Source organism: Arctopsyche grandis, chromosome 7 (assembly GCF_051622035.1).
Source record: "Arctopsyche grandis isolate Sample6627 chromosome 7, ASM5162203v2, whole genome shotgun sequence".
In the NCBI taxonomy this organism is placed as follows: Eukaryota; Metazoa; Arthropoda; class Insecta; order Trichoptera; family Hydropsychidae; genus Arctopsyche; species Arctopsyche grandis.
In genome coordinates this window covers 6,128,651-6,156,525 of record NC_135361.1, presented here as the reverse complement: position 1 = coordinate 6,156,525, position 27,875 = coordinate 6,128,651, and the positions used below count along the sequence as shown (strand labels likewise).

The 27,875-nt window shown below is 31.0% G+C and overlaps 2 protein-coding genes across 3 annotated transcripts in view; both read right to left on the bottom strand.

The window, feature by feature from the left end:
• ATPsynD (ATP synthase, subunit D) overlaps positions 1–27,875 on the bottom strand; it is a 121,045-nt gene that overhangs the window by 61,831 nt on the left and 31,339 nt on the right. The window lies entirely within an intron of this gene.
• Positions 23,421–27,388, bottom strand: LOC143914977 (uncharacterized). Of its 2 annotated transcripts, none has more exons than XM_077435434.1 (9): positions 27,111–27,388; positions 26,934–27,038; positions 26,752–26,859; positions 25,096–25,244; positions 24,867–25,028; positions 24,689–24,795; positions 24,179–24,290; positions 23,936–24,092; positions 23,421–23,850 (listed from the first exon to the last, which is right to left on the bottom strand). In XM_077435434.1, exons 1-9 carry the CDS (start codon positions 27,270–27,272, stop codon positions 23,653–23,655), a joined length of 1,260 nt encoding a protein of 419 aa, XP_077291560.1. In that variant the 5' UTR covers positions 27,273–27,388; the 3' UTR covers positions 23,421–23,652. The 2 variants fall into 2 exon arrangements, with proteins under 2 accessions (XP_077291560.1, XP_077291561.1); XM_077435435.1 differs by having other exon boundaries at positions 23,611–23,850; positions 25,099–25,244; positions 27,111–27,300.

Here is a 27,875-nt window from a genome sequence, read left to right as displayed (position 1 = left end):
ATCCCAAAGCTTATCGAACCGTTGGAAATTTCGAAGACGAATGCATTACAAACATAAGCCATATTAAGAAAAAAATATTTAGCTATACACACTATATTAAACTACAAATGTATGTTACTATAATAAAACCATCATTAACTATTACAATATTTAAACATTAGTAACTTCCACAAGCATGTATTTAATAACACCTGTGGCAGAGGTTGTCGGCCGCTGTTGCATACCGCTGTCTATGCATACCGCTGTCTATGCGTAATCCTTACTTCTTAATCGTAAGCCCACTAGCTACTGAGAGAACGTGTGCATGTGCCGACAGGGAGACCGGCATAGAGCGTGAAGGCGTATCTATGTATTATACATCTAAGTATCGTTCGTGTCGTGATCGTGTACAGACGTTGATTACGTGTGTGGCGATTTGGACAACGAAATTGTAACAATTAAAAAATTAAAAATAAATTTGTAATATATAATTATGTGTACGTTCTAAGTGTATAATAATGGCATCAGAACGCATAAGTGAAGTAATAACAATTGAAAAAAAAATTATGGACATTTTGACCACAAAAACTAACAGTATATCAAATGACAATAAGACATTTTTAATTACATCAGTAAAAAAATTAGTTGAATATATTTGTGAAAATGAAAATAATGATAAGGAACAATTTTTGGATGTAATATGTGAATTAAGAAGTGAATTTAAAAATTTGAAAAACAATATACAAAAAGACATAAATATAATAAAAACCAACAGTGAATTAAACATTTTAAAAATTGTAAATAAGAGTGAAAATAGTTTAAGTTATGCAAATGCACTTAAGAAGAATAATAAAGACATAACAATAATTGTTCCGAAAAAAATCCAAGAAACGGACAAAACAAAGGAAGAATGCAAAAGTTTAATAAAACCCAAGGAACTAAAAATAGGAATACAAGGGGTTAAAAAAATCGGTAAAGGGGGCATTGCTGTAACGTGTAACAGTGCACAGGATAGTATTAAATTAATAAAAGAAGTAGAAAATAAATTAGGGGAGAATTATAATGTTAAAAGAGGGGAATTAAAAAATCCCAAAATTAAAATTGTAGATATGTCGGAGGAACTTACAAGTGAACAGTTGGCTGAGTGTTTGATGAATCAAAATCAAGAAGTTATAAATGATGGTGAACTGAAGGTGTTAAAAATATGGAAAAGTAGAAAAAATAATAAATATAATGCGATAGTGGAAGTAGATTGCAATACATTTAAAAGATTTATTGAAGATGGAAAAGTAAATATAAATTGGGATAGATGTAGGGTTTTTGAAGAAATTAATATTCTAAGATGTCTAAATTGTTACGGATTTAATCACAAAGCGGTGGATTGTAGAAACAAGGTGACATGTGCGAAATGTGGAGAAGAAGGGCACAAAAGCGAGGGATGTAACAATAAAATAATAAAATGTAATAATTGCTTTAAAAGTAATAATAAATTAAAATTAAATTTGAACACAAATCACGGACCGTTGGACACTAAGTGCAGTGTATATAAAAGAAATATAGAATTAATGAGAAATAGAATTAAGTATAATAATATATAGCAACCACCAAAAGGTATCGGTATAAATGTACAAAGTTTTTTTGCTCACAAGGATGAGGTTTGGAGTTTAACTGTAAGTCAAAAACCATTATTTATAGGTTTAAGTGAAACGCATGTAACTAGTGATTTTGAAGATTTTGAGCTGAATATAGATGGATATTGTGTTTTGAGATGTGACTCTAATTCTAGACATACGGGTGGGGTACTATTGTATTTAAGGGATGATTTAAGTTACGGTAATGTAATAGTTAATAAGGTTGATGGTGAGTTTTGGACAATTGGTGTGGATCTGCTTGTGAATGGAGTTACTGTGTTTTTGCTAGTAATTTACCGCTCTCCGAATGGTAGAAGTGGAAGATTTCTTAAATTTTTAGAAGAATTGAGTGAAAGAAGTATAGATGTGAGTAAAAATATAATTATGTTTGGGGACTGGAATTTTAATTGGTTACAGACAGAAGAATTTTATGTAAAAAAGTTGAGAAATTGGGTAAATGAATTGGGTTTTAAACAAAAAGTGACGGAAGCAACGAGAGTGAATAATTTATCAAGCTCTCTCATTGATTTGGTTATAACAAATATAATGGATCTGCGGTGTGAGGTGAAAGATGTACCGAAAATAGGAGACCATTCTATTGTCAACATGTTTTTGGGACAGCGGTTTAGTAACGGAGGACTTAAAAATATGCAGGTGACTGAAAGAGAAAACATTGATTATCAATTGATGAATGAATTGTTAAAGGAGTGTGTATGGGGAAAGGATGGTGATAGTGTGAATGAAATGTGGGAGATAATGTATCGTAATATAACATATTCTAAAAGTAAATGCGTAAAAACCACAAGAATCATGCATAAGCATAAGCTGAAACCTTGGTTTACCAAGGAAGTAAAGGAAAGCTTAGTTGATAAGAATGTTAGTTATAAAAGATATAAAATTATTAAGGCTATGGATGGAATCCAATTAGAAAAGGCTTGGTTAGAGTATAAAAGAAAGAGGAATAAATGTGTGAATGTTTTACGTAATGCGAAGAGGGATTGGCATGAAAGAAATATTGATGGTGCAAAAAAAGATCCCACAAAAATGTGGCGAATAATTAAAACTTTGATTTCCGGGGGAAAAAATGTTTCTTTGAATGAATTAGAAGTCGAGGGAGTAGTATATAATGATAAAGAGGATATGGTTGAAAGATTGAATGAGTTTTACATCAATAGTGTGAATGATATAGTTAATTCAATACAAACAAGGCATAATAGTGTGAATGATGATATTAATTTGGGTTTAAATAAGTTTGAAAGGTTTAAATTAGTGGAAATGGAGGGATTAAATGGTGTATTGAAGGGCATGAAATCAGTTTCTAGTATGGATGGATTGACTCTAGATATTTTAATCAACACTTGGGACATGGTTGGACCTCAGTTACTGAAATTAATAAATGAATCGTTAGAAGTGGGATCCGTCCCGGATGCATGGAAGGTGTCTACTATTGTACCGGTACCAAAGGTTACGGGCACACATAAAGCCAGTGAAATGAGGCCCATCAATATGTTACCAATTGTTGAGAAGATGCTGGAGGAAATCGTTATGATTCAATTGAAAGAGTTCATTAGTATAAATGATTGTTTGGTTGTGGAACAGTCTGGATTTAGAGTGAAACATTCAACAGAAACCGCTATCCAATTGGTGGTTTCTGATTGGATGGAGACGATGGATGAATCTAGCATGGTTGTTGGAGCAGTTTTTCTAGATTTTAAGCGAGCGTTCGAGACAGTAGATAGGAATATTTTATTACAAAAATTATATAAGTTAGGAATAAATGGTATAGTATTAAAGTGGCTTCAATCATACTTAAATAATAGAAGGCAAAGAGTAAAAATTGATAAGGTATTATCCTCTGAATTTGTAACACCTCATGGAGTGCCGCAAGGGTCCAAATTGGGACCCTTATTATTTATATTATATATAAACGATATTGTTAAGGTAATTAAGATGTGTAAAATACATTTGTTTGCAGATGATACATTGATATATATAATTGGAAAGAATGTTGATGTAATGTCTGAGATTTTAAATATAGAATTAAATTATGTGAATGACTGGTTGTGTGAAAATAAATTAAAGTTGAATGTGAATAAAACAAAAATGATGTGGTTGAATGGTAAAAATAAAAATATATTGAATGAAATTAGAATTGATGATAAGTTAATTGAAAAAGTTGAAAATATAAAATACTTAGGTGTATACATAGATTCAGGACTAAATTTTAAAATGCACGCTGACTATATAATAAAAAAAATGGCTAGAAAAGTTGGTGTATTATGTAGATTAAGAAATATTTTAAGTAAAAAAAGTAAAATTTTAGTGTTTAATTCAATTGTCTTGCCACATGTGGTTTATTGTGCCACTGTGCTTAATTTGTTTAGTGGCCAAGATTTAGAAAAAATGCAAAAAATACAGAATAAAGCTATGAGAGCTATTTTGAATGTGAGTAGATTTAAGAGTATTGGAAGTATGTTAGATGAATTAGGATGGATGAGTATTAGAATTAGTCTAAATATTAGTACATTGTCTTTTGTTTATAAGTTAGATCATAAGTTATTACCTAAGTATTTTGATGATTATATAATAAGGAATAGAGATAAACATAGTTTTTATACTAGAAATAAGGACAAACTAGTTGTAAGTAGAGTAAGAAAGAATAAGACGGCTGGGGGTGTTTTTCACAGGGGTGTGCTCATGTATAATGCCCTCCCTGAGTGCGTCAGGTCTGCTAAAAACATGGATGCATTCCTGCGAGGTGCGAAGAGACACCTCTGTGAGGGACAGTACATATAAGTTAATTATAAATTTTAGAGTTAAGTATAATAATTAAGATGTATTTTTTTTTTAAATTAGCTTGATAGCTAAAATATATATATAAATAAAAAAAAAAAAAAAAAAAAAAATCTATGCAAAAAGCTGATGGAAGAGTTTTTACATTTTTTTTCTCACTTCAAAAATTTTTTGAATATAAAAAGGCTAGTTACCCTAGTCAAAATTTTTGACAACGGTACCTAGCTCATAGAGGTGGAATCATACTCATAGAGGTGGAAGCATAATATTAAATTATAGTTTATTAAAAATAGTGTGTACGACGAATGTACGCGCACGTACACGACGAATGTACACATTTGAGAAACCGTATCAAAGTTTGGAAAATACTGTACATATGTATATACGTTTTATTTTAAAGTTTATATATATGTATATAACATATAATAAAATTCATATATAAGGTTACTTTTAAAAAATACCTACAAAAATTCCCTATCAAAAAATCATGTTTAAAAATAATAATATTATATATATGTACATACATAGATGCAGAGACCGTCATGCAAATGGAAATTAAACAAGAACTGTATCAACTGTATCAGAATCGAAACCAAGTAACAATAACATATTGAATAAATTTATCGCATTCTGTATCAGGGTGCTATGAAGCTAAATGTAAGGCCTTAAAGAAAAGATAGCTTATATCGTTTGGAACATTTTGAACCACACACACCTCAATACAAAGTTTCATGATTATTTTTACATTATCTATGTACATATGTATGTACGACAGTTTTGTTTTGTGTTTTGTAGTTTTGTGTGTGTGTTACACCGAATCCGTGAAATTGTCTATTACACGCATTCGGCAAGAGAATTGCCGAATGCGTGAAAAATGCAAGCATGTTGCCCAGTTCACGGATTCGGCAAATTCATTGGCGAATGCATGTATTCGGCATGAATTTGTCTGCTCAAAGCGTGGAGTCGGCAAATAGACAGCAGCGCTCCGGTGTTTTTTAGAACTGGACAGCGTGGACAAGTGTCAAAGTGACAGCTAAATGAGGATGTTTAATTTACATATTATTATGTATAATATGACTACATACATATGTTTCGATCATCTCATATAACTTATACATAAATTAATGCTATTTTTATACATTTTGATCAATATTTTATCAGTCGGAATTTTATACCTTGTGAAGAATCAGTATTATATTATAAATATTTAATTTCATTACACATGTCCCAGAACATAGCTCTAGGGTACACCAACCAGACCAATTGTACATATGAAAATGCGAGCGACTAAGAAATCACCCGGTGTGAAACGCTGTATCTAACTGCATACGTTTCTCCGGAGTCCGGAGAAGCATTTGTCTTTAGGACCAAAACAGCCCTGCATGACGCCGGCTTTGGAACACTTCGTATTTTAACAATCTCGAAGTCACCTCTCACTCATTGGTTTAACCTAAAATATAAAAATTGTTTGGACAGGGGACTATTACAGACAAACACTCTTCGAAGGCTTTGAGAATGGGCTAAAAATGTACCTTAAATTTTAACAATAAGTCACTATTATTAGTTTTTGGGCTTTTATTATTTCTTTTACACAAAAATACAATGGAACTAACCGCGTGTTCATACATAGTAAATAATTTTTACATGATATAAATTAATATTAAAAATTTTAACAATTTTTTCAACTTTTCCCACCGTCACAGATAGAATTTGCTCAAATTTAAATTTGGCACATTTCACAGGAGTTGTTACAGTGTAAAGAATTAATAAGTTAAGAAAACAATAAAACCCACGAAGCTTTGTACTAAGGTGTATAAATGATATGACTTTTGACTTTGGCCTTGCTTCATAACACTCTGTATGTACTATGTACATCAGGGGCGTCATTTCACAAATAAGATATTGAATGAATTTATCGTATACTATGTGTAAAAAAAATGTATAATTAATTGTGTTGTGTTAATTTAGGGATTTGGGGATTTGGATACCGGTAACAATGGACTATCTCTTTCTTCAACCAACCTCGAGCGTGAAGAAATACGAATTTCTAAATTGCATTTAATTCGAAAAGTTAGTACAATTCAATTACGATTGTATTCTTAGTTAGTATAAGATTTCTTTTTAATGTATGTATTGTTTTTATATTTTAAGGTTTACGGTATATTGATGGTGCAACTACTGATAAGTTTGGGATTTGTCGTTCTGTTATTATTCTATACACCCACTCAAAAATATTTAAGTGGACATCTTAAAATTTGGTTTGTATAAAATTAATAATTACTAACTTTGTTCATATTGATTTTTATGTGTAATTACCAGTGAGCGGCGCTAGGATGTGCCAGCTCGAAATAAATTTATTTATTTGCTCTTTAGAGAGCAAATAAAAAGGTTAACAATAGGAACCCGTTTAAGCGCATTTTCGCGCCTATCTCTGGTAATTACTAAAGATCATGAAGCGTTCAATGGATTATTTTTTTCACGATATTCTAAATCAGCGTTTCTCAACCTCTTATCGACCGTAGTTTCCTTTTTACTTTATTTTTTTTTATTTTTCGATGCCTCCCCCTATATTTTCTCGAAAAAAAAGTAAATATTATATTATATATTATATAAACTCTATTTATAAGTAATAAATTGAAAGATAATTTTATTTAGTGTGATCCTTGTGCCTGATGTAAACTAGCGAGCTAATTTATAATTTGATTGACTGTTTTTACTAACCTCTTCTTAGTTCAGAAACGATTTTGTCGTGTGACGAAGTTTGGGTTCTTATCCGATCGTTTTCAAACTTTGCAATTTTTTACAACATCTAAATGGTTACGAGCTTTTGAGAGAAGATGCATAGCACGACTAAATCCAGATTCGACGAGATATGATGTAAGAAATATGTACAGTGAAATATAAAATTGCCGTCTCCCAAATCTGTGGAAATATACTCGCTATTTCAGGGCTGATCCAAAAATTATCTTTATTTAGTTTAAATCTTACTTTTGCATTCATATTACTTTCCAGATCTATCAAATGTTCTTGTAGTTCGATATCAATATCAATTGAAATCACACTAAATGCATTAATCATCTAATATATTATAGAATATTTAGATTTATAATATCATTAAAAATTGTATTATATATCCTCACGAAGCTGCTCCAAATGTTCAATATATGTAAGATCATAATCTTGTATTTCATTAGAAATAGTAGCCAATGATGGAAATTATATTAAATTACATCGTCCAATGTTACTTTTGAAAAGATTGAGCTTTTCAAGCAAAGCAATAATTAAATTTTTACACGTTATGAGATAACAACATTTTCCTTGTTTGTTTAGCAAATTAAATTTCTTAACTATATATCTAATGAATAAAATATATCGCATTTTGTACCAACCATCTCTTCCCCAAATTGGTTGTCTTGTTACTCATAACACTTAGCAACAAAAAAATCACGTTTTTAAACGATTTCTCTAGATAAACGACAACCGTTGATAATACTGAGCAACAAAAAAAATTACCAGAGCGGAGACTAACCAATCTTTACTAAGTTTGACCCAATGAATTCGAATATGATAATGATTTTGTTGATTGGATCTCCTTTACGAGATATGAGGGTTTAAAAAAATGCGCAATTTTTACAGTTTTTTGGTTTTTGCGGTCTTTAATTCAAAATCTAGTATTGCTGTGCTCAAAGTAAGTACTAAAATCAATAGTCAGATGTTTTTTCTATTGATTGTGATTTTTTATTGCTTTAAAATACTTATAAGTAATTTTATAGCAAATTTTAAAAGTCAAAAATATATTTTCTTTACGGATTTTTTCTCTGTGCTATTTTGCATTTGTTTGGTCAGTTTTTTATTTCACAACGTTCATAAGGATTGGTTTTCTATTTGAAACAATGGACTATGACTGTCATTGCTCAACCCACCATTGTTCATTATATAATGTTGTTTTATGTTTTTTTCCATATTATTTTTGTAAAAATAATATTTTTAAAGAAATTTCTGCCAGCACCGTAATCCCGGTATTCAGACTAGTATACTGTTCAATACAATACTCATAAAGCATACAAAGTATAATAACACGATTAAGACAATTACACTTCGATCTCGACGTGGACTCGATTTAATGAAATTTACTGTTTTTATCATAATACTAGTTGTTTTACCCGGTTTCGCTCAGTATTTGTAATATTAACAGCTTAAATATGGCGAATCTATGCAACAGTAAATATCCATTTGGTTTTTTTTATTAAATTTATTTTAATCGAAAAAAAATCGAATTCTTCATAGAAACTGTATTGTTTACGAAGTTCCCAACCAAAGCTACAAACATACAAAATCCGGTGGCCTCGCCGGCGTACCCCGCCCCTGGCATCCTCCGTTCCCCGTCCCCATATCATCATAGAAACTTAGTATTGTTTACGAAGTTCCCAACCAATATTACATATTTATTTTCTTACATACTTACAAAGTCTTTTTCGAAATTATATATATATATATATATATATATATATATATATATATATATATATATATATATATATATATATATATATATATATATATATATATATATTAGACAAGTATCAAGAAACCCATATATGTAAACGCCTTCCCAGACTTATTTAAAAAATGTTTGCACATATTTTTTCAGATATGCGATAAATCCTCGATATTTTCCAACCATTTAAGCAGCCCCATCAGTTGCACAAGTTACATAGTATATTTTCCAAAATGCAAAAGTATATTTTGTTTGAGGACAGAAAAAAACATTTAAAATCTTCTTACGATATTATTTAAGGGGGTATTCTAGTCTAGAGGCATGAATTGTAGGTATTTTTTCAGGTGCAATAATAAAAACAAGAAATATTTTTAGTAGCCATTATTTTACCAAATATTTATTAATGATTGAAGAATACGTAAAAAATCAAAGGAAAAAATTCAAAATTCAAAAAGTTACAGGCTGATGAAGTGAGTGGTCTCAAAAAAGTGGCGTAATCTGATATCAGAAAAAAACAAATTAATTCTTAATCCAAATAAATGCTGCAATCGCCCTAACTACGAAAAAGTAAAAAAAAAATTTTTTTCGCAAAATAGCGGCTGTCTGAAATAAAAAGACATTTTTTACCAGTATTTTTGAATTTTTAAAAAATAGTAAAAATTGAAATTTTGTTATAGTTTTAGTTCGTGCGATAGAGTAATGTATAGAGAAGGCTCACACCAAATTTCAAGTAAATTGGTTTAGTAAAACTTGAGATATCATGACAACCGTATCGAAAAAAGTAGTTTCGAGAAAAACGCGTTTAAAGTTTTGCGTAAAGTTACGCGTCGGTTATATGTCACGTCACTAAAACATCTATATCTCCGAAAATAATTTGAATTTTAAAAAATCCTCTTAAAGACATATTGTTAAAGGTTTATGCTTTGAAAATATGAAAAAAATGATTTTTTCAAATTTCTAGACAAGAATACCCCCTTAAATATAAAAAAAATAATTTCATTCTGACTGTGCCTTCCCTAGAGCTTTATGCCTCCCCAAAAGTAGAATTTTGGTTTTTGTTTCCCTTGAGAGGGTCTGGGCCTTCCAAGGGGTCATGTGGGACCCAGGCTGAGAAACGCTGTTCTAATTTATATCTTGAAACAATTTGACTTAATTAATCCAAATAATTTTGAATTGCTTTTTCGTACATTTATCAATTTTAAAAATAATTTCATGTCATGATTCAGGTGGTATGCTGTGGTTTTTATGATCGTCACTGTCATCATTATGAAATTCATCAGTAAACTACGCAATGTTCCGATAGCTGTTATCTTGCTCATTTTTTTCACATTTGCAAAGGCGGTATTTTTCGGTATTACAACCTCAACATTCAAAATCGCATATGTATGTAGGATTTTCGAAATACATATGTTCTAAAAATATTCGAAATTAATTTAGGAAGGCACGTTTTCTGATAGTAAATTATGTGTTTCAGATGATCATCGCTCTTTGCATTTTGGCTGCAGTTTACTTGACGTTCTTGTGCTTCACTTATCAGACTAAATGGGATTTCAACTCGTGCAGCGTATTAATTTTAGCTGCCGTGGTTGTTGTACTTCTCTCGTTCGTAATCCTGGCATTTGCGATATATCAATATGGTATATCGGAATTCTGGCAAACTCCTGGAAAATTTTTCCGTGGTATGATTATTTGTGTGGGGATTACTTTGCCCGTTTTATTATATTCCGTATATATCATGTACAGCATGCTTCAGATGATTAGCAAAAATGAATTTAACGTTTCATCCCAACATTACATTTTCGTCACACTCGACTTAAACCTGTACATAGGCAAGAAAATCATGGACGCATTGAAAAAGTTGATTCCTTGTTGTTGTTAAACGGACTACTAGTCATATGTGAACCGGTAACAGGATAACCGGTCGCTCTAGATCGGTCACACGTCGTCACCCGATACACTAAAATTGGTCACGAGAAAACTGGTCATACCCGAAAATTGGTCACAAAAAAAGGTCACACCCAAAAATTCGACCAATTTTTAATTATTGGGTGTGACCAGTTTTCATCGTGATCAAGTTTGTGTGTGACCAGTTTTAGTGTGACAGGTGACCGATCTAGAGCGACCGGTTATCCTGTTGCCGGTTCACATTTTTTCTTAATAATCGTTAATTACTTAGAAAAACCAAAGTAAGAACACAAACAAGCTTTCAAAAATTAAAAAATCAAATTACCGTATAATGCAGGAGCGCATATTTCCGTGTTCCGGCTCCGCTCCTACTCCGCGCAAAAACTCGTTTCTCCAATGCTCCGATATTTTATTTGTATTAGAACTTCATTGAGAATTTAAAGATTAAATGATTGCGGTTTTTTTTTTAAAAGAATTTAAAGATTTAATTTATTATAATAATTCAATATTTAATGGTTATTGAATATATTTGATGGTAATTATCTTGAAATCATTTGACATGTGGCGCATCATGTAGTTTACATACATAGTTATATTATTTTTATTTAATATGTGTATATTATTACAATTTATTATATTTTGTTTTATATACTTTTTTCACTTAATGTTATTTTGTACAAATGGATGTGTTCACTTTCTTTTTTTTATTTTTCAATTGTGATCAAATTATATTCTTGATTATTTTCTCTATTGTACAACTTTGGGCGCACCATGTAGTATGGTTATATTATTTGTATTTATTATGTACATATATATCTATATATGTATTTACATGATATATATTAAATATTTTAATCTATATGTTTTTTTTATTTATTTTTTATTTTTACATAGATATATAAACCAGGAATGCTTGATACAATGCAGAATTTTATTATCACATAAATCATCTGTATTTCCAGAAGCTGAAAAACACGAAATAACAATTAATTAAATAATTAATCCATTGAGACATATATGGATTTTAGATTTGTACTTATTTTTTACAAATTGTACATATGTACAATAAATACAAGAAAATTAGTGACAACAGGAAAGAATATTTTTTGCCAATTTTGAGGAACCATTTCAACAATGATTAGATGAAATTGGTAAACTGATAAGAAACGATCGATTTGGAGTCATTTATATATATATATATATATATATATATATATATATATATATATATATATATATATATATATATATATATATATATATATATATATATATGTGACCATTCTATATATATATTTTATATATATATATATATATATATATATATATATATATATATATATATATATATCTGACCATTCTGATTTATTTATATATATATTTATATATATATATATATATATATATATATATATATATATCTGACCATTCTGGCGCTTTAGGAATTCCTGTTATGCCACAATGGTCTGTTTATAATAAATAAATAAATAAATATATATATATATATATATATATATATATATATATATATATATATATATATATATATATATATATATATATATATATATGTAGGAATCTCGTCATCGTCATCGTCATCGAAACATTCGAGAATATTCCGCAACAACAAACCACATTCCTTGCGGAACTCACACACGTAAACAAACATTCCCGAAAACCAGACGTCGCACACCTGCAACCATTATATTAAACTCAAGCGGAACGCCCCTACCAGTCGAGTGGAACCAAAACGGTCGAAACACGCCGCCACCATTAAACTACATCGAGCGGAACGGCGCCAATCATTCCAGAAAATTCTACGCCTCGACAAAAGTGCATTCCTCGTTTACGCATCAACAACCACATGCGCTTACGCATCAACAACCACTTCCATCAATCATTCCAGAAAATTCTACGTGTCGACAAAAGCAAATTCCTCTCTTACGCATCAACAAATCACCACCATCGATCAGGTGATTCCAGAAACACTATAAAAGGAGGTACAACCCAAACAACGCCAGTCGACCCACAGCAGCAAGCGTCGACACACAGCAGCAGACCAGTCAACATACAGCTCCTGACCAGCCACCACTACACTACGCGGACTTGGAAGATCAACCAGCCGGACGAGCCAGCAACACACTGCCGTATCCAGAGGCCTTCCGAACATAGCCGAACAACGAGCCAGCAACACACTGCCGCATCCAGAGACCTTCTGAACATAGCTGAATGTCGAGCCAGCGACACTCTACCATATCCAGAGACCGCTGAACGACATACTTTTGCCCACAAATACCATACCTTTGTACAACCATAGGCAAACAATAAAACTTTATAAAACTAGCACAACAGTGTTTCGTTAGGCCGGGATACGGTCAACACACATGTACCCCGCCTATATATATATATATATATATATATATATATATATATATATATATATATATATATATATATATATATATATATATATATATATATATATATATATATATATATATATATATATATATATATATATATATATATATATATATATATATATATATATATATATATATATATATATATATATATATATATATATATATATATATATATATATATATATATATATATATATATATATATATATATATATATATATATATATATATATATATATATATATATATATATATATATATATATATATATATATATATATATATATATATATATATATATATATATATATATATATATATATATATATATATATATATATATATATATATATATATATATATATATATATATATATATATATATATATATATATATATATATATATATATATATATATATATATATATATATATATATATATATATATATATATATATATATATATATATATATATATATATATATATATATATATATATATATATATATATATATATATATATATATATATATATATATATATATATATATATATATATATATATATATATATATATATATATATATATATATATATATATATATATATATATATATATATATATATATATATATATATATATATATATATATATATATATATATATATATATATATATATATATATATATATATATATATATATATATATATATATATATATATATATATATATATATATATATATATATATATATATATATATATATATATATATATATATATATATATATATATATATATATATATATATATATATATATATATATATATATATATATATATATATATATATATATATATATATATATATATATATATATATATATATATATATATATATATATATATATATATATATATATATATATATATATATATATATATATATATATATATATATATATATATATATATATATATATATATATATATATATATATATATATATATATATATATATATATATATATATATATATATATATATATATATATATATATATATATATATATATATATATATATATATATATATATATATATATATATATATATATATATATATATATATATATATATATATATATATATATATATATATATATATATATGCGGCCGGCCGACTCATATAAAATATCGAATTTGGCCCTTCAGTAAAAAAGCTTGCCCAGGCCTGTGTTATGTGGGTGGAATTCCTAAACAGTTGGCGCTGTTTCTTCGTTTCTAACCAATAACAGATTTAAACTACCCCATAACACAGGTGCGTGAACTGCCGAATGCGTGAACTGGACAGCGTGTTATATTATAACCCAGTGTCAAAGTGACAGCTGAATAAGGATGTTTAATTTAGTTTAATTTACATATTATTATGTATAATATGACTACATACATATGTTTCGATGATCTCATATAACTTATACATAAATTAATGCTATTTTTATACATTTTGATCAATATTTATCAGTCGGAATTTTATACCTTGTGAAGAATCAGTATTATATTATAAATATTTAATTTCATTACACATGTCCCAGAACATAGCTCTAGGCTTCACCGACCAGACCTATTGTACATATGAAAATTTGAGCGACTAAGAAATCACCCGGGGTGAAACGCTGTATCTAACTGCATACGTTTCTCCGGAGTCCGAAGATGCATTTGTCCCGAGGACCAAAACAACTCTGTGTGACCTGGGCTTTGGAACACTTTGTATTTTAACTATCTCGTATTCACCTCTCACTCATTGGTTTAATTTAAAATGCAAAAATTGTTTGGACACGGGACTATTACAGACAAACACTCTTTGAAGTCTTTGAGAATGGGCTAAAAATGTACCTTAAATTTAAACAATAAGTCACTATTAATAGTTTTTTGGGCTTTTAATATTTATTTTACACAAAAATACAATGTAACTGACTGTGTGTTTATACATAGTATATAATTTTTGCATGATATAAATTAAAATTAAAAATTTTAACAATTTTTTCAACTTTTCCCACCGTCACAGATAGAATTTAAATTTGGCGCATTTCACAGGAGTTGTTACAGTGTAAAGAATTTATGATAAAAAGTAAAACACCACCGCAATTGTACTGATTGTTATTGTGAAAATGATTATTGAACGGTGTGAGAGGTCCCCGGAGAAAGAATGTCATGCGGCCTTTTACAGTATCAGATCTTAAATAAAGAGGACAAAGTGATAGAAGTGGCAAACGAGTTATTTAACATTTTAACATTAACATTAACTTAACAGCCCTACAAATTTTGCTACATATAAAATATGTAGGTTTTCTTTTCCCCTTTATACCCACAGGCTATATGCATTTCAATTATAATTGATAGTACATAATTTCTAGTTGCCATTACTTAAATTACAGGGACAAAATTAAAAAAAAACCTTATATGCACAGTAAATACAATGATTTATTATGTTTTCAACACATTGCAACACCTTCTTATTACAACACGGGCCAATAAGACGGTGAAGGACTCGCTAATAGTGTGGATGCGGGACAACAACACTTCTTCGTGGGTAGCAGGCCTCCTCTTTGTTCAGTGGGGCATAAATACCACCTACCACGAAGCCATAAAAATAGAGCCTATCTAAAATTCAATGAGAACTTTTAAGAAAAATTAATAATGGGATTTTGGAAGAAGAAATGGAATTTTTAAGGGATTATAATAATATAGAAAATAACGTAGAAAATAATTCAGACAACAACATAGAGAATAATATAGATAGTAATGTAGATAGTATGGATAATTATTTTGTAAATATAGATAATATAGATAACAGGAGGTTTTCAATTGATTCTTTCACAATTGAAGTTCAAGACCCAATACCAGAAGCAAAAAATGAAAATTCTTCGAATGATATTTTACCTCATTTTGACAAAACTGAACTAGAAGATGATGAACATTCAGCGGTAAAATACAGAAAAGTAGCCAAAGAAAATTTGTTGCATCAAGCCGATGGGATGCTGGCTAGATCCAACAAAATATTGTCACCTGTGAAAAATGGTGAAAATGTTGTGGTTGGCGTAAGTCCATTTGATAAGGGCAGAGGAGACCCCGCCAATTTAATTGGGGTAGTAATGGAGACAGAAAATGGGAGATGCAAAGTGGGAACGAAATGGGGAGTAATTGAACAAAAATTGGAGCGAAATAGCCTCCATAAAACCCAATATAAACAATTAAAAGTTAGTGATGTGCCCAATGTAGAGGCTTCCATCAGGAAACTGGTAAGTCTCAGTTCTGTGGGTACTGGCCAGGGTTATAAAAGGTGTCACTGTGTTAAAGGATGCCAGTCCGGAAGATGTGCATGTTACCGCAGTCAATTTGTCTGCAATTCTGCCTGTCACGGTGGCAGAAGTTGCAAAAATTGCTAATTTATTTAATATGTATTAAATCATTCCCTTGTATTTTTAAGTAATTATTGAATACATCATTTATTTAATTTTGGGTCAAACCAATTTGTTATATAAATATTATGTTTCATACAATGAGCATGTAGTCATTTTCCCTACATTTTTAAGTTATCTTTGAATATGCTAATTTGTTTTGTATTTTGGCCAAAAAATTTATCTGATATGAATATTAGATATTATTATACTAATTTTTGAATATAATGACTGACTGTGTATGAATACACGGTCAGTTCCATTGGATTTTTGTGTAATTATCAACTACATGTTTTAAATATATGTAGTCAAATTTGTAGGGCTGTTAAGATAATTTTAATGTTAAATAACTCGTTTGCCACTTCTATCGCTCTTTTTGAAGTGGCTTCAAAAAACTAAATTTGGTTAATGAATTAGAAATAGATAAACTTTGGAAATCCACCAAGTTTTTGTCCTCTTTAGTCTGATACTGTAAAAGGCCACATGACATTCTTCCTCCGTGGACCTCTCACACTGTTCAATAATCATTTTAACAATAACAATCATTTTCACAATAACAATCAGTACAATTGCAGTGTTCTGAAATTTTGTTTTAGGTTTTCTTTTCCCCTTTATATCCACAAGCTATATGCATTTCAATTATAATTGATAGTACATAATTTTTAGTGACCTTTACTTTTTATCATTAATTCTTTACACTGTAACAACTCGTGTGAAATACGCCAAATTTAAATTTGAGCAAATTCTATCTGTGACGGTGGGAAAAGTTGAAAAAAATGTTAAATTTTTTAATGTGTAATGAAATTAAATATTTATAATATAATACTGATTTCTTCACAAGGTATAAAATTCCGACTGTTAAAATATTGATCAAAATGTTTAAAACTAACATTTATTTATGTATAAGTCATATGAGATGATCGAAACATATGTATGCAGTCATATTATACATAATAATACGTAAATTAAACATCCTTATTCAGCTGTCACTTTGACACTTGTCCACGCTGTCATGTTCTAAAAAACAACACCAGAGCGCTGCTGTCTATCTGCCGACTCCACGCTTTGAGCAGACAAATTCTTGCCGGATACACGCATTTGGCAAAGAATTTGCCGAATCCGCGAACTGGGCAACGTGCTTGCATTTTTCACGCATTCGGCAATTCTCTTGCTGAATGCGGGTAATAGACAATTTCACGGGTTCGGTGTCTATTACACGCATTTAGCAAGAGAATTGCCGAATGCGTGAAAAATGCAAGCACGTTGCCCAGTTAACGGATTCGGCAAATTCTTTGCCGAATCCGCGAAGAATCCGAATCCACGGATATATATATATATATATATATATATATATATATAATCCGAATCCACGGATATATATATAGCCAGCAGCATAGCTCGGACGTTAAGCTTCTGCTTACCGTCAAGAAGGTGCCGGGTTCTATCCCTGAATGAAAATGAATTTTTCAGAGTATGCTGTTGGTCAGACCTGGATTTGTGACTCCAGGTTGATCGTTTCCTATCAGAGTTTGCCAATTTTCTCTGATTTCATTGTTGAAACGGTTCCCGGAAAAAAAAAATTGGCTAAAAAATCCTTCCTACCTACTATGTCACCACTATTTGAAATTTGATGGATGTACAATAAAAATTTATGTACAATTCATAGATGTCTCGTTAATTTGCGAGTTTTTTCAGTGTCTCGCAATTCAACGACTTATAATAAAAAAATGCTGCATTTGTATTTGTAATTGGCCAGGAAGGCGCATTGGGATTTACCTGTAAGGCCTTCCTGGTATATATGTAAAACAAAATAAAAAAAAAAAAATATATATATATATATATATATATATATATATATATATATATATATATATATATATATATATATATATATATATATATATATGTAGGGATGATTTTTAAACGAGCCGAGATAGAGTGTGTGTGGTATGCATGGGAGAGACCGGATGCGTGTTGTTATGGTCACTTGTTGGAGAACGAGCCCGAAGACATGTGTTGATAAATACATAGTTCTGACTTAATCTGCGTTTCACTTGGAATCCTTCACATCCGGATCCTATATTTGGGGGCTTTGTCCGGGATGCCCGAAGACATTCCAGTGACAGCCAGGTGCGGTCAGACGACGACGCGGAATTGTGACAGTTGAGGTTAGGACGCGCAATGACAGCGAGAACGCGTACGAGCATAAAGACGAAACCAATGACGTCACGCCACGCTACGATGATGATATCCACGACGAGAAAGACGACGCCAGTGGCAACGACGACGAGGGAGATACCACAGTTCAATTTCCGAGATCTGGAGGTTGGTTTCGGTCTGCCGAAATATAACGGCAGAAATAGCCCTATTGCAGTGTGGATTGAGCGCCTCGAAGAAAACGCGCAAATCATATATATATATATATATATATATATATATATATATATATATATATATATATATATATATATATATATATATATATATATATATATATATATATATATATATATATATATATATATATATATATATATATATATATATATATATATATATATATATGTGTGGATTGAGCGCCTCGAAGAAAACGCGCAAATCATATATATATATATATATATATATATATATATATATATATATATATATATATATATATATATATATATATATATATATATATATATATATATATATATATATATATATATATATATATATATATATATATATATATATATATATATATATATATATATATATATATATATATATATATATATATATATATATATATATATATATGTATTCCCAAAATTTTTGACATCATCCTTCACCGTTTGATTCTTGCGCAGTTTAAAAGATTATTGTGTGATGAGCAACATGGTTTTACACCCTGTCGTTCCACTACCACTAATCTCGCCTGCTTCACACATTTGATCATGTCTAAAGTTGACGTTGGTCAGCAAGTTGATGTAGCCTACTTTGACTTTCGTAAAGCCTTTGATCAAGTCAGTAATGACGCTCTTTTGATCAGGTTAGCTGAAGTGGGTTTTTCAACTCGTCTTCTTAAACTCTTTGCTTCTTATCTTAGTGATAGGAAACAATTTGTTAGATATGGTCTTTATGAATCTCCTTCATTTTTTACTCGATCTGGTGTTACTCAGGGGTCCACTTTAGGCCCATTACTATTTACAATTCTTATTAATAACCTCCCTAGAGTTTTATGTAATGCATCATGTCTCTTGTTTGCTGACGACGTTAAATTATTTTTTGCTGTCAAGGATGAGAGGCAAGCCTCTCTCCTTCAAGCTGATATTAACGCTGTCTTGGAGTTCAGTTCTAGTTTAGGTCTTGAACTTAATTTAAACAAATGTGCAATTATGAGCTATGGACGTGCACATTCGCTCTATTGTCACGGATATTCCATTAGATCCGTCTTGTTGAAGCGTGTGGAATCTATTGTCGATTTGGGTATCACTTTTGATCCTCAGCTCACCTTTCACAACCATATCAAGAAAGTCGCTGACGTTTCCTTTCGTCGACTTGGATTTGTTTTGAGATATGCAAGATTATTCTCCAATCCTTTGTCTTCTCGCTTGCTTTTCAATTCGCTTGTGAGAAGTAAGCTAGAGTATAATGCGATTGTGTGGAATCCGCATGAAGCAAATTACTCTCTGATGATTGAGAAAGTGCAAAAAGCATTTCTTCGTTTCCTATATAGGAAAGAATATGGGTATTACCCATATCTCTACCCCACTCCTTTCCTTTTGGGCATGCTTGGGTATAATTCCCTTGAACTTCGGAGAAACTTCTCATTAATTCGTTTCGTTCTCCTGCTCTTACGTGGTAATACGTCATGCCCGTTGTTGCTGGAGCAGTTGGGACTTTATGTCCCTAATCACTATGTGCGTGGTAGACATCATCATTTGCTGGCTGTACCTCCTGCCCGCACAGTCCTTTTTCGAATGGCTCCTATTCCAAGAGCTATCCGACTTCTTAATGAAATCGTTGCTGCCGAGACTGAATGTGATATTTTCCACCTTAGTGAGCGTAAATTGTCGGAAATTACTCTAACCCATTTATCTGGTAGTCTGCGCTCATCATTGTTTTCATGATTGATTGTGATTTATGAGTGAAATTTTGATTAACTCTCTTCCATTTGGGCCTTACAGGGATGTTTTGTATTTGTAGTTGTTTCTTACATATTTATTGAAACTGGCTGTAGGTGCAAGGCATTCCTTATGCTATAGTTAGTTGCTAGGTAGCATACTATCTAGCTGGTTCGTTGTTTTGATTGTCCGATATTCGGATGCTTTTTTCGAATATATTATCGATTAATAGTGTCGTGTTTTTGCATTGTGTGTAGTGTTATTGGTGTTGCTTTCATTTTTGATAAAAATTTTGCAATTGTGATTTAAATACAGTGGTTAAACTGATTTCTGAAAATATATATCGATAAATTATTATATACTTAGTACGGTAAAAAATAACAAAAGAAGAAAGAATAAGAAAAAATTGTCATTTGTTATTTTTTTTTATTTGAATTTTTACAATGGGCGATTGTTGTAACATGTGGCGTGAACTATGTGTCAATGCAATTCGAACTATGTGTCAATGCAATTATCCGGAGAAGAAGATTTTAAAAATTGCGCCTTTGCAAACGCTCTGTTTTAGCTAAAGATGCCCATTTAATTGCATATGTTCGATATGTCGCGGATAATAATATATTAGAAGATATATTATTTTGCAAACACATTCTTGGGAAGACCACATCCATTGAAATTTTTAATATAATAGACAGTTTTGTTGAAGAAAACGACATAAAGTGAAATAATTGCGTTGTGAACGACATAAAATAATAATTGGACTGTGTACCGACGGAGCTCACTCAATGTCCGGACACAAAGCAGGTCTTAAAGCATTGATCAATAAGAAACTGGACAATCTGGACACACTGTTTGATTCTCAGAGCAGCTCTATTGTCAAAAAATATAAGCGAGGAAGTGAACAGCATTTTTAAAAAATTTATAAAAATTATAAACTACATTAAGAATAGTCCTTTGAGAGCAAAGCTGTTTGCAAAGTTTGTATTTGTATGTATTTGTGGTTTATGTGTGTGTGTGTGTGTATATATGTGTGTGTGTGTGTGTGTATGTATGTGTGTGTGCGTGCGTGCTTATGCACGCATAATCATGCGTACATGTATGTTTATTTGAGGTGTGCGTGCATTCGCACGGCACATCTCAGGTTTTGTTTCCTACCGCATGCGCGCTTTATGTGTTCATGCGTTGTTGTTAATTTTGTGCTTGGTTATGTACAGTGTGGTTTTTTTATTAGAACAGTGATGTGCGGTTGTTCTTGTGCGATATTCATGAACAACCGTCTCGTTCTCCGACGAAAGGGTCTCTTGGACTGTATTCGTCAGCGGGGTGGTGGCCTCATGTTGAGGGCTTTAAGGGTCAAATTCCGTGACCTTTAAAGCGGGCTTAGAATCTGGTTTTTTAAAAAAAAAAGTTAAAGATATTGAATCGACTGGTTTCGGAAAGAAATTCATGTACGAATTAGAAATTACTAATTACAAATTACGAAGTGATTACGAATTACGAATTACGTTTTGTGCATTGCCGATGCCTTCGCCTCCAACGCCTCCGATGCCTCCGGCAACCCGGGGCCTTCGCCCCCAGCGCCTCCAACGCCCCGGGGCCTTCGCCCCCAGCGCCGCCGACGCCTCCGGCGCCCCCGGCGTCCCCGGTGCCTCCGGCACCCCGGGGCCTTCGCCCCCAGTGCCCTCGATGCCTTCGGCACAAAAAAATGAAAATTATGAAAATGATGAAAAAATAAAAAAAAAATAAAAAAAAAATGAAAATAAAGAAAAAAAAATGAAAAAAATGGAAAAAATGAAAAATATGAAAAATTTGAAAAAAATGAAAAAAATGAAAAAAACTGAAAAAAAAACTGAATAAAACTGAAAAAAACTGAAAATAATGAAAAAAAAAAAAAATTGTTCCCCATACTGGTTGATGGTTGATCATAAGAAATTGGAAATCGATTCGAACGAAAGTCGATTGTCGACGAAAGCCGAAGATACGCGAATGATCCCCATACTTCTAATGGATAATCGAATATTAAGTATTTTAGAACGTTTTTTCCATCGAGGCCGCAGTCTAATGGGTAGCGAACCTGTTCTGGGCGAGAGGGATCTTAGTTTGATTCCGTGTTTTGGAATTAATTTTATTTTTCAAATATCGCTAAAATATAAATTAATTTCAATAATTTCAATTAAAAATATATATTTAATTGTTTTATATGAAAAGAAAAAAAATGCTCCAAAACCTCGCTAAATAAAATTATTATAATTACGTATTTTTATATGGCGACAGCGAAAATTTTCAATTAATGTTTAAAAAAAAAAGGAGAATCTCAAATTGGACGGTGGCGTAATCGGTTAACTCCCAACCTTGAATACACCTATAAGAGGGTATTTGAGTTAGGGGTGATCGGTTCGAGTCGCGACAAAGTCGTCTCGTCGAAAAAAATGATTTTATCGATTTTTACCGATTCGTTCATTATGTTCGGCGAGCGTTAGGACACACACACACAGATTACCCTCTTTATATATATGATATGATGATGCATACGCGTTATGGCCAACAGACTTTTTGACGTTTTAACGTCTATCTTTGTTTTCAACTCTCTCATTTTGACTTTCTGGCTTGAATTTGGGCTGAGAATTTGTGGGAGTTAATTGAATGATATTAATTCTTATTTTTTAATACTACTTGTACTACATTCCAATTTATAAAATTCATTTTTTATAAGATTGATCCTTAGACTCATTTTAATTGGAAAGATATGATACCGTGGTTAAATATTTAGTTACGAAACAAAAAAAAAAACAAATAAAACGAAATATGATAGATATGTATCAACTAATTTATTAAATGTACGAAAAATCAATAATCATGAAGACTTTTGTACCAAGTAGGATCGTTTTCTCTGTATTTTTCAGGTCTTCCTTTCTTGTTATTATAATGAAACTCGGACACACCCCAACCTTGTACCCCATTCACTTTATAGTGAACGAATCTCTCCACCATTCTGGCATCCCAATGATTGCTGACAAAGTGTTCTGACTGATGATGGACTTGAACCTTCAACAACAAATGTTTCAATTCAGCATAAGGAAAATTTCAATTTGTCATTTTATCTTATACACATATGTATATACACATGTACCTCAACAGTGTATACTTCTCCGCCAGCTTGGAATTGAAAAGCGTAATCAACGGGAGATTTTCCATTTTCACCGTGTTGATACAATTCTAAATTACACCATTCTAATGGATAAATGCTTTTCTTTTCATCGGGCAAACATACGACACCTACCTCAAAACTGATAGTTTCATTTAAACGTTTTTCAATTACACATATTAATTATAGCCATTCTTTGTAAAACAAGTATATAATCATTAAACTAACTTCGTAGCAGTAGAAGGTTGACAAATCACACCCACAGTTGCTGATTTACCATCTTCACAAAATATATGGTGAAAGGCATATCGGTGCATAAGTTCCCAGTCTCTTTTATGACCTTCATTCACGATACAAGTTCATAATTTATTAAAATGTATTTTTTGAGCATATAAAATTAAAGGGTTTGGTGTAAACGATCGACAAGCGCTAGACAGACTGAACCACAGATTAACTGGACATCAGATGACGAGTAACCTTTCTATGTGCACAGATGCAATTATTAAAATTGAGTTGGATCTTTCTGGCGAGTTTAATGAGGCAAAATTCGGAACTAAAGTATCAGAAGCACAGAACGTATACAGGGTAGGTATGTCGGGACTTCGGGTAGATTTCGCTTAGTGTAAGTGCGAGCAGTGCGCACGCATAAGGTACACGTGTCGTTAATCTGTGGTTCAGTCAGTCTGGCGCTTGTCGATCGTTTGCACCGCATATAAAACTAAATAGATTGTGTTATACCAGAACTATGATCTCTGAACGAATCCAATGTAGCGTGGAACTTTTCACCGTCGATTTCCGCAGACATTGTAATCTTTCCAAATTGTTCATAATGAGACTGATGAGCGCTAATGTATTAAAATATTAACTACATACTTAACAGACAATACATTTCAAATAGTGTTGAAAGATATCTTACTTTTTTAAATCCTCAAAATAGCGTCTAGACCAATTTTCCCTAGCTATGGAGCGAGCAACGGCGGGTATGTACAAATCAGTGTCATAATTGAAATGCTTCCAAATAGCTGTCCATTCTCCAGTAAAACTCACATTTACAACATCAGATGGATCATCTTGAAACCTTCAATACAGTAGATGTTAATTTTACTCGGATACGTGTTATTTTAATTGAAATTTAATTTACTAACCACATTTTTTCATTATACGTCACCTTCCATCTTTTCATCGGTTCAATTGGAGACAATAATAAACCTTCAGCTCCAAACTCAAGTGGCTTTGCTCCAAATAGTAAAGTGTCTGGTATTTTAGTACTGCATAATAATCCTTTACCAGGTATCTATGAGTGCATATTTAGAATTTATGTACATAAGTATGTAAATTTTATTAAACAATATTTGATTAAATTGAAAAAAATTCGGATGTGACCAACCCATGACTTTATCTATGTATTTGAGGAATATAAGAAGGTCACAAAACAAAATTCGATAATTAAACATACATTCACGTTTACACATATCGGTTATGAGAGCATTTTCGAGCGCAAATGTAGTGAAACTTACACAAGACAATAGTTCTTTAGGTTGTCGAATTTTTTCTATTACTTAAAATTACTATAATTAATATACACATTAAATATCAAGAAAATAATTTAAAAGGTCAAAATAAAATATTGAAATATTGTTTAAAAATAAATACTACTTCCGGTATACGAATTCTGACCAAAATCTTATCAGCTCTAATTTCGCACATAAAGAATACAAATACAAATTTTCAGCTTGATACGTTCAGGCGTGTGGAAAGAATCGTGGTCACAACATTTTTGACCTTTTTCTAAGAAGAAAAAATTCCACTTCCGGTTTATTAAATTTAGTGATTTTTTTGTATTTTCATTACAAGAATTATACTTGAATTTTTTTGTGAAGAGCACATGTTTAAGGGGTCGAAAAATATAGTGGAAGAAAAATCGAACAAGAGTAAACTGCCACTTCTGGTTGACACATGCTTACCAAATTTTATACGTAACTTGAAATTAAACTTAAACTTTTAGATATGAAATTTCAGTTCAATAAACCAAAAGGTTTCTGAGAAAAACATAAATAACCTCGATTCTCTAGAGTAAAAGTAAACACGTTCAAAAGATATTTGGGTATATAATTTATAATTTTTATTATATGTAAAAAAAATAGTCTGATTCGGTTAGCGGTTTGAGAGATAATTGAATTCAAAAACTTAAAAAAAGAGGATTTATGCATAAGGGGAGGTACCATTTCCGGTAAAATTTCAAAAAAAATTACGTTGTATCGGTAAGAATTTCAGTAACCGATACTAAGTTTCAGTTCAACAGGACTAATGGTGTTCAAAAAATACACAGACACACATTTCGAATTTTCGCATGATCACAAAACTTCATCTATTGTTACTACGTACATACATTAAGTAAAAAACACATATTCAAAACATAATAATAATAAAAAAGTTTTTTAAAAACATACCTCTTCTACAATTTGTATATAAAATTATAATTTTGAATAAAAATAATTATTTTATTTTACTACCGCCATCTATGTTTAAACCTAATAAACAAACGATGGATACACGTCAACGACTATCTCGCCGGGCAGATATCAAACGCGTCTTACACAATATTTTTGCACCATCGTAATGGCGGAGGATCCATTTACTTATATTGATGACCAAAATGAGCAATATGGCAAAGTATGAAAACGATCGGATAAGAGGCAAACTTTTTCCTGAATTGTAATCGTAAGTGAAACGTAAAGGAGGTATGTAATAATAATAAAAATGGTAATCTAATAATATTTGTTGATTGAAAATGCACGTACTATCAGATAAAACAATCCATTAATAACACCCATCTGTCTACGCTCAGCTCCGGCTATCATATAATAACCATCTTTATTTGCGCCGATGAAGAAAGCAGCATTGAAAGCCTAGTCAATTAGTATAAATCAGACACTTTTTAAAGGTTATACAATATATTTTATAGATTAGGAAATGCACTTACTTTGGAATGATCAGATAGTGGTTGGGCAATGTCCATTGTTTCATTTTTATTTCTGAGCATTTCTTCTTCATCTTTCGAAAATTGGACTCTAACGCACGAATAAAACTAAAATACACACACAATCCGAAATGTATTAAAAACTCAACGTTTAAGTAATTTAAATGAAATATGACTTACATATTTGAAGTAAAGTAACAACGTGAACACTAAATACTTAAAATAATACCATCTCCCCGGAACTGTATACACATTAAATATAAGCTTGGGATGTTTGTGGCGTTTGGTTGAAAAATATATCAAGGCAATAAATGACAAGAATAATATGATTGCTGAATACATATTGTGATTATTTGCAAGTGGAATAACAAAAGCCTCGATTGACGGGTGACAAATAATTATATTGGTAAATTTATCTGGTGGATAGCTATCTCGTGTACACAGAATGAACTAATGTCACATTATTTTGTGTAGTTATTATCTTTGTTTTACAAAAAAAAAAAAAAACGTAAGAGCTCAATGTGTATTGATAAATTGCCTACTAAAAAAGAAACTTCACCTTCACAATCATTTTCACCTGTGCCCGATATTATTTTTCCAGATATACTTTGAAAATCATGTAATAAGCTCTATACATATATGCAGGGCTGCTGAGAGGAGTCCTGGGCCCTATACTAAAAAAAAACATCTTACAGATATATTTTTAATAGTCCAATTTAGACCAGTTTTCTCGTGACCAGTTTTAGCGTGTGACCAGTTTTCTCGTGACCAGTTTTAGCGTGTGACCAGTTTTCTCGTGACCAGTTTTAGCGTGTGACCAGTTTTCTCGTGACCAGTTTTAGCGCGTGACTAGTTTTCTCGTGACCAGTTTTAGCGTGACGGATGATCACGAGTGACCGATCTAGAGCGACCAGTTGTCCTGTGACAGGTTCACATTTGACTAGT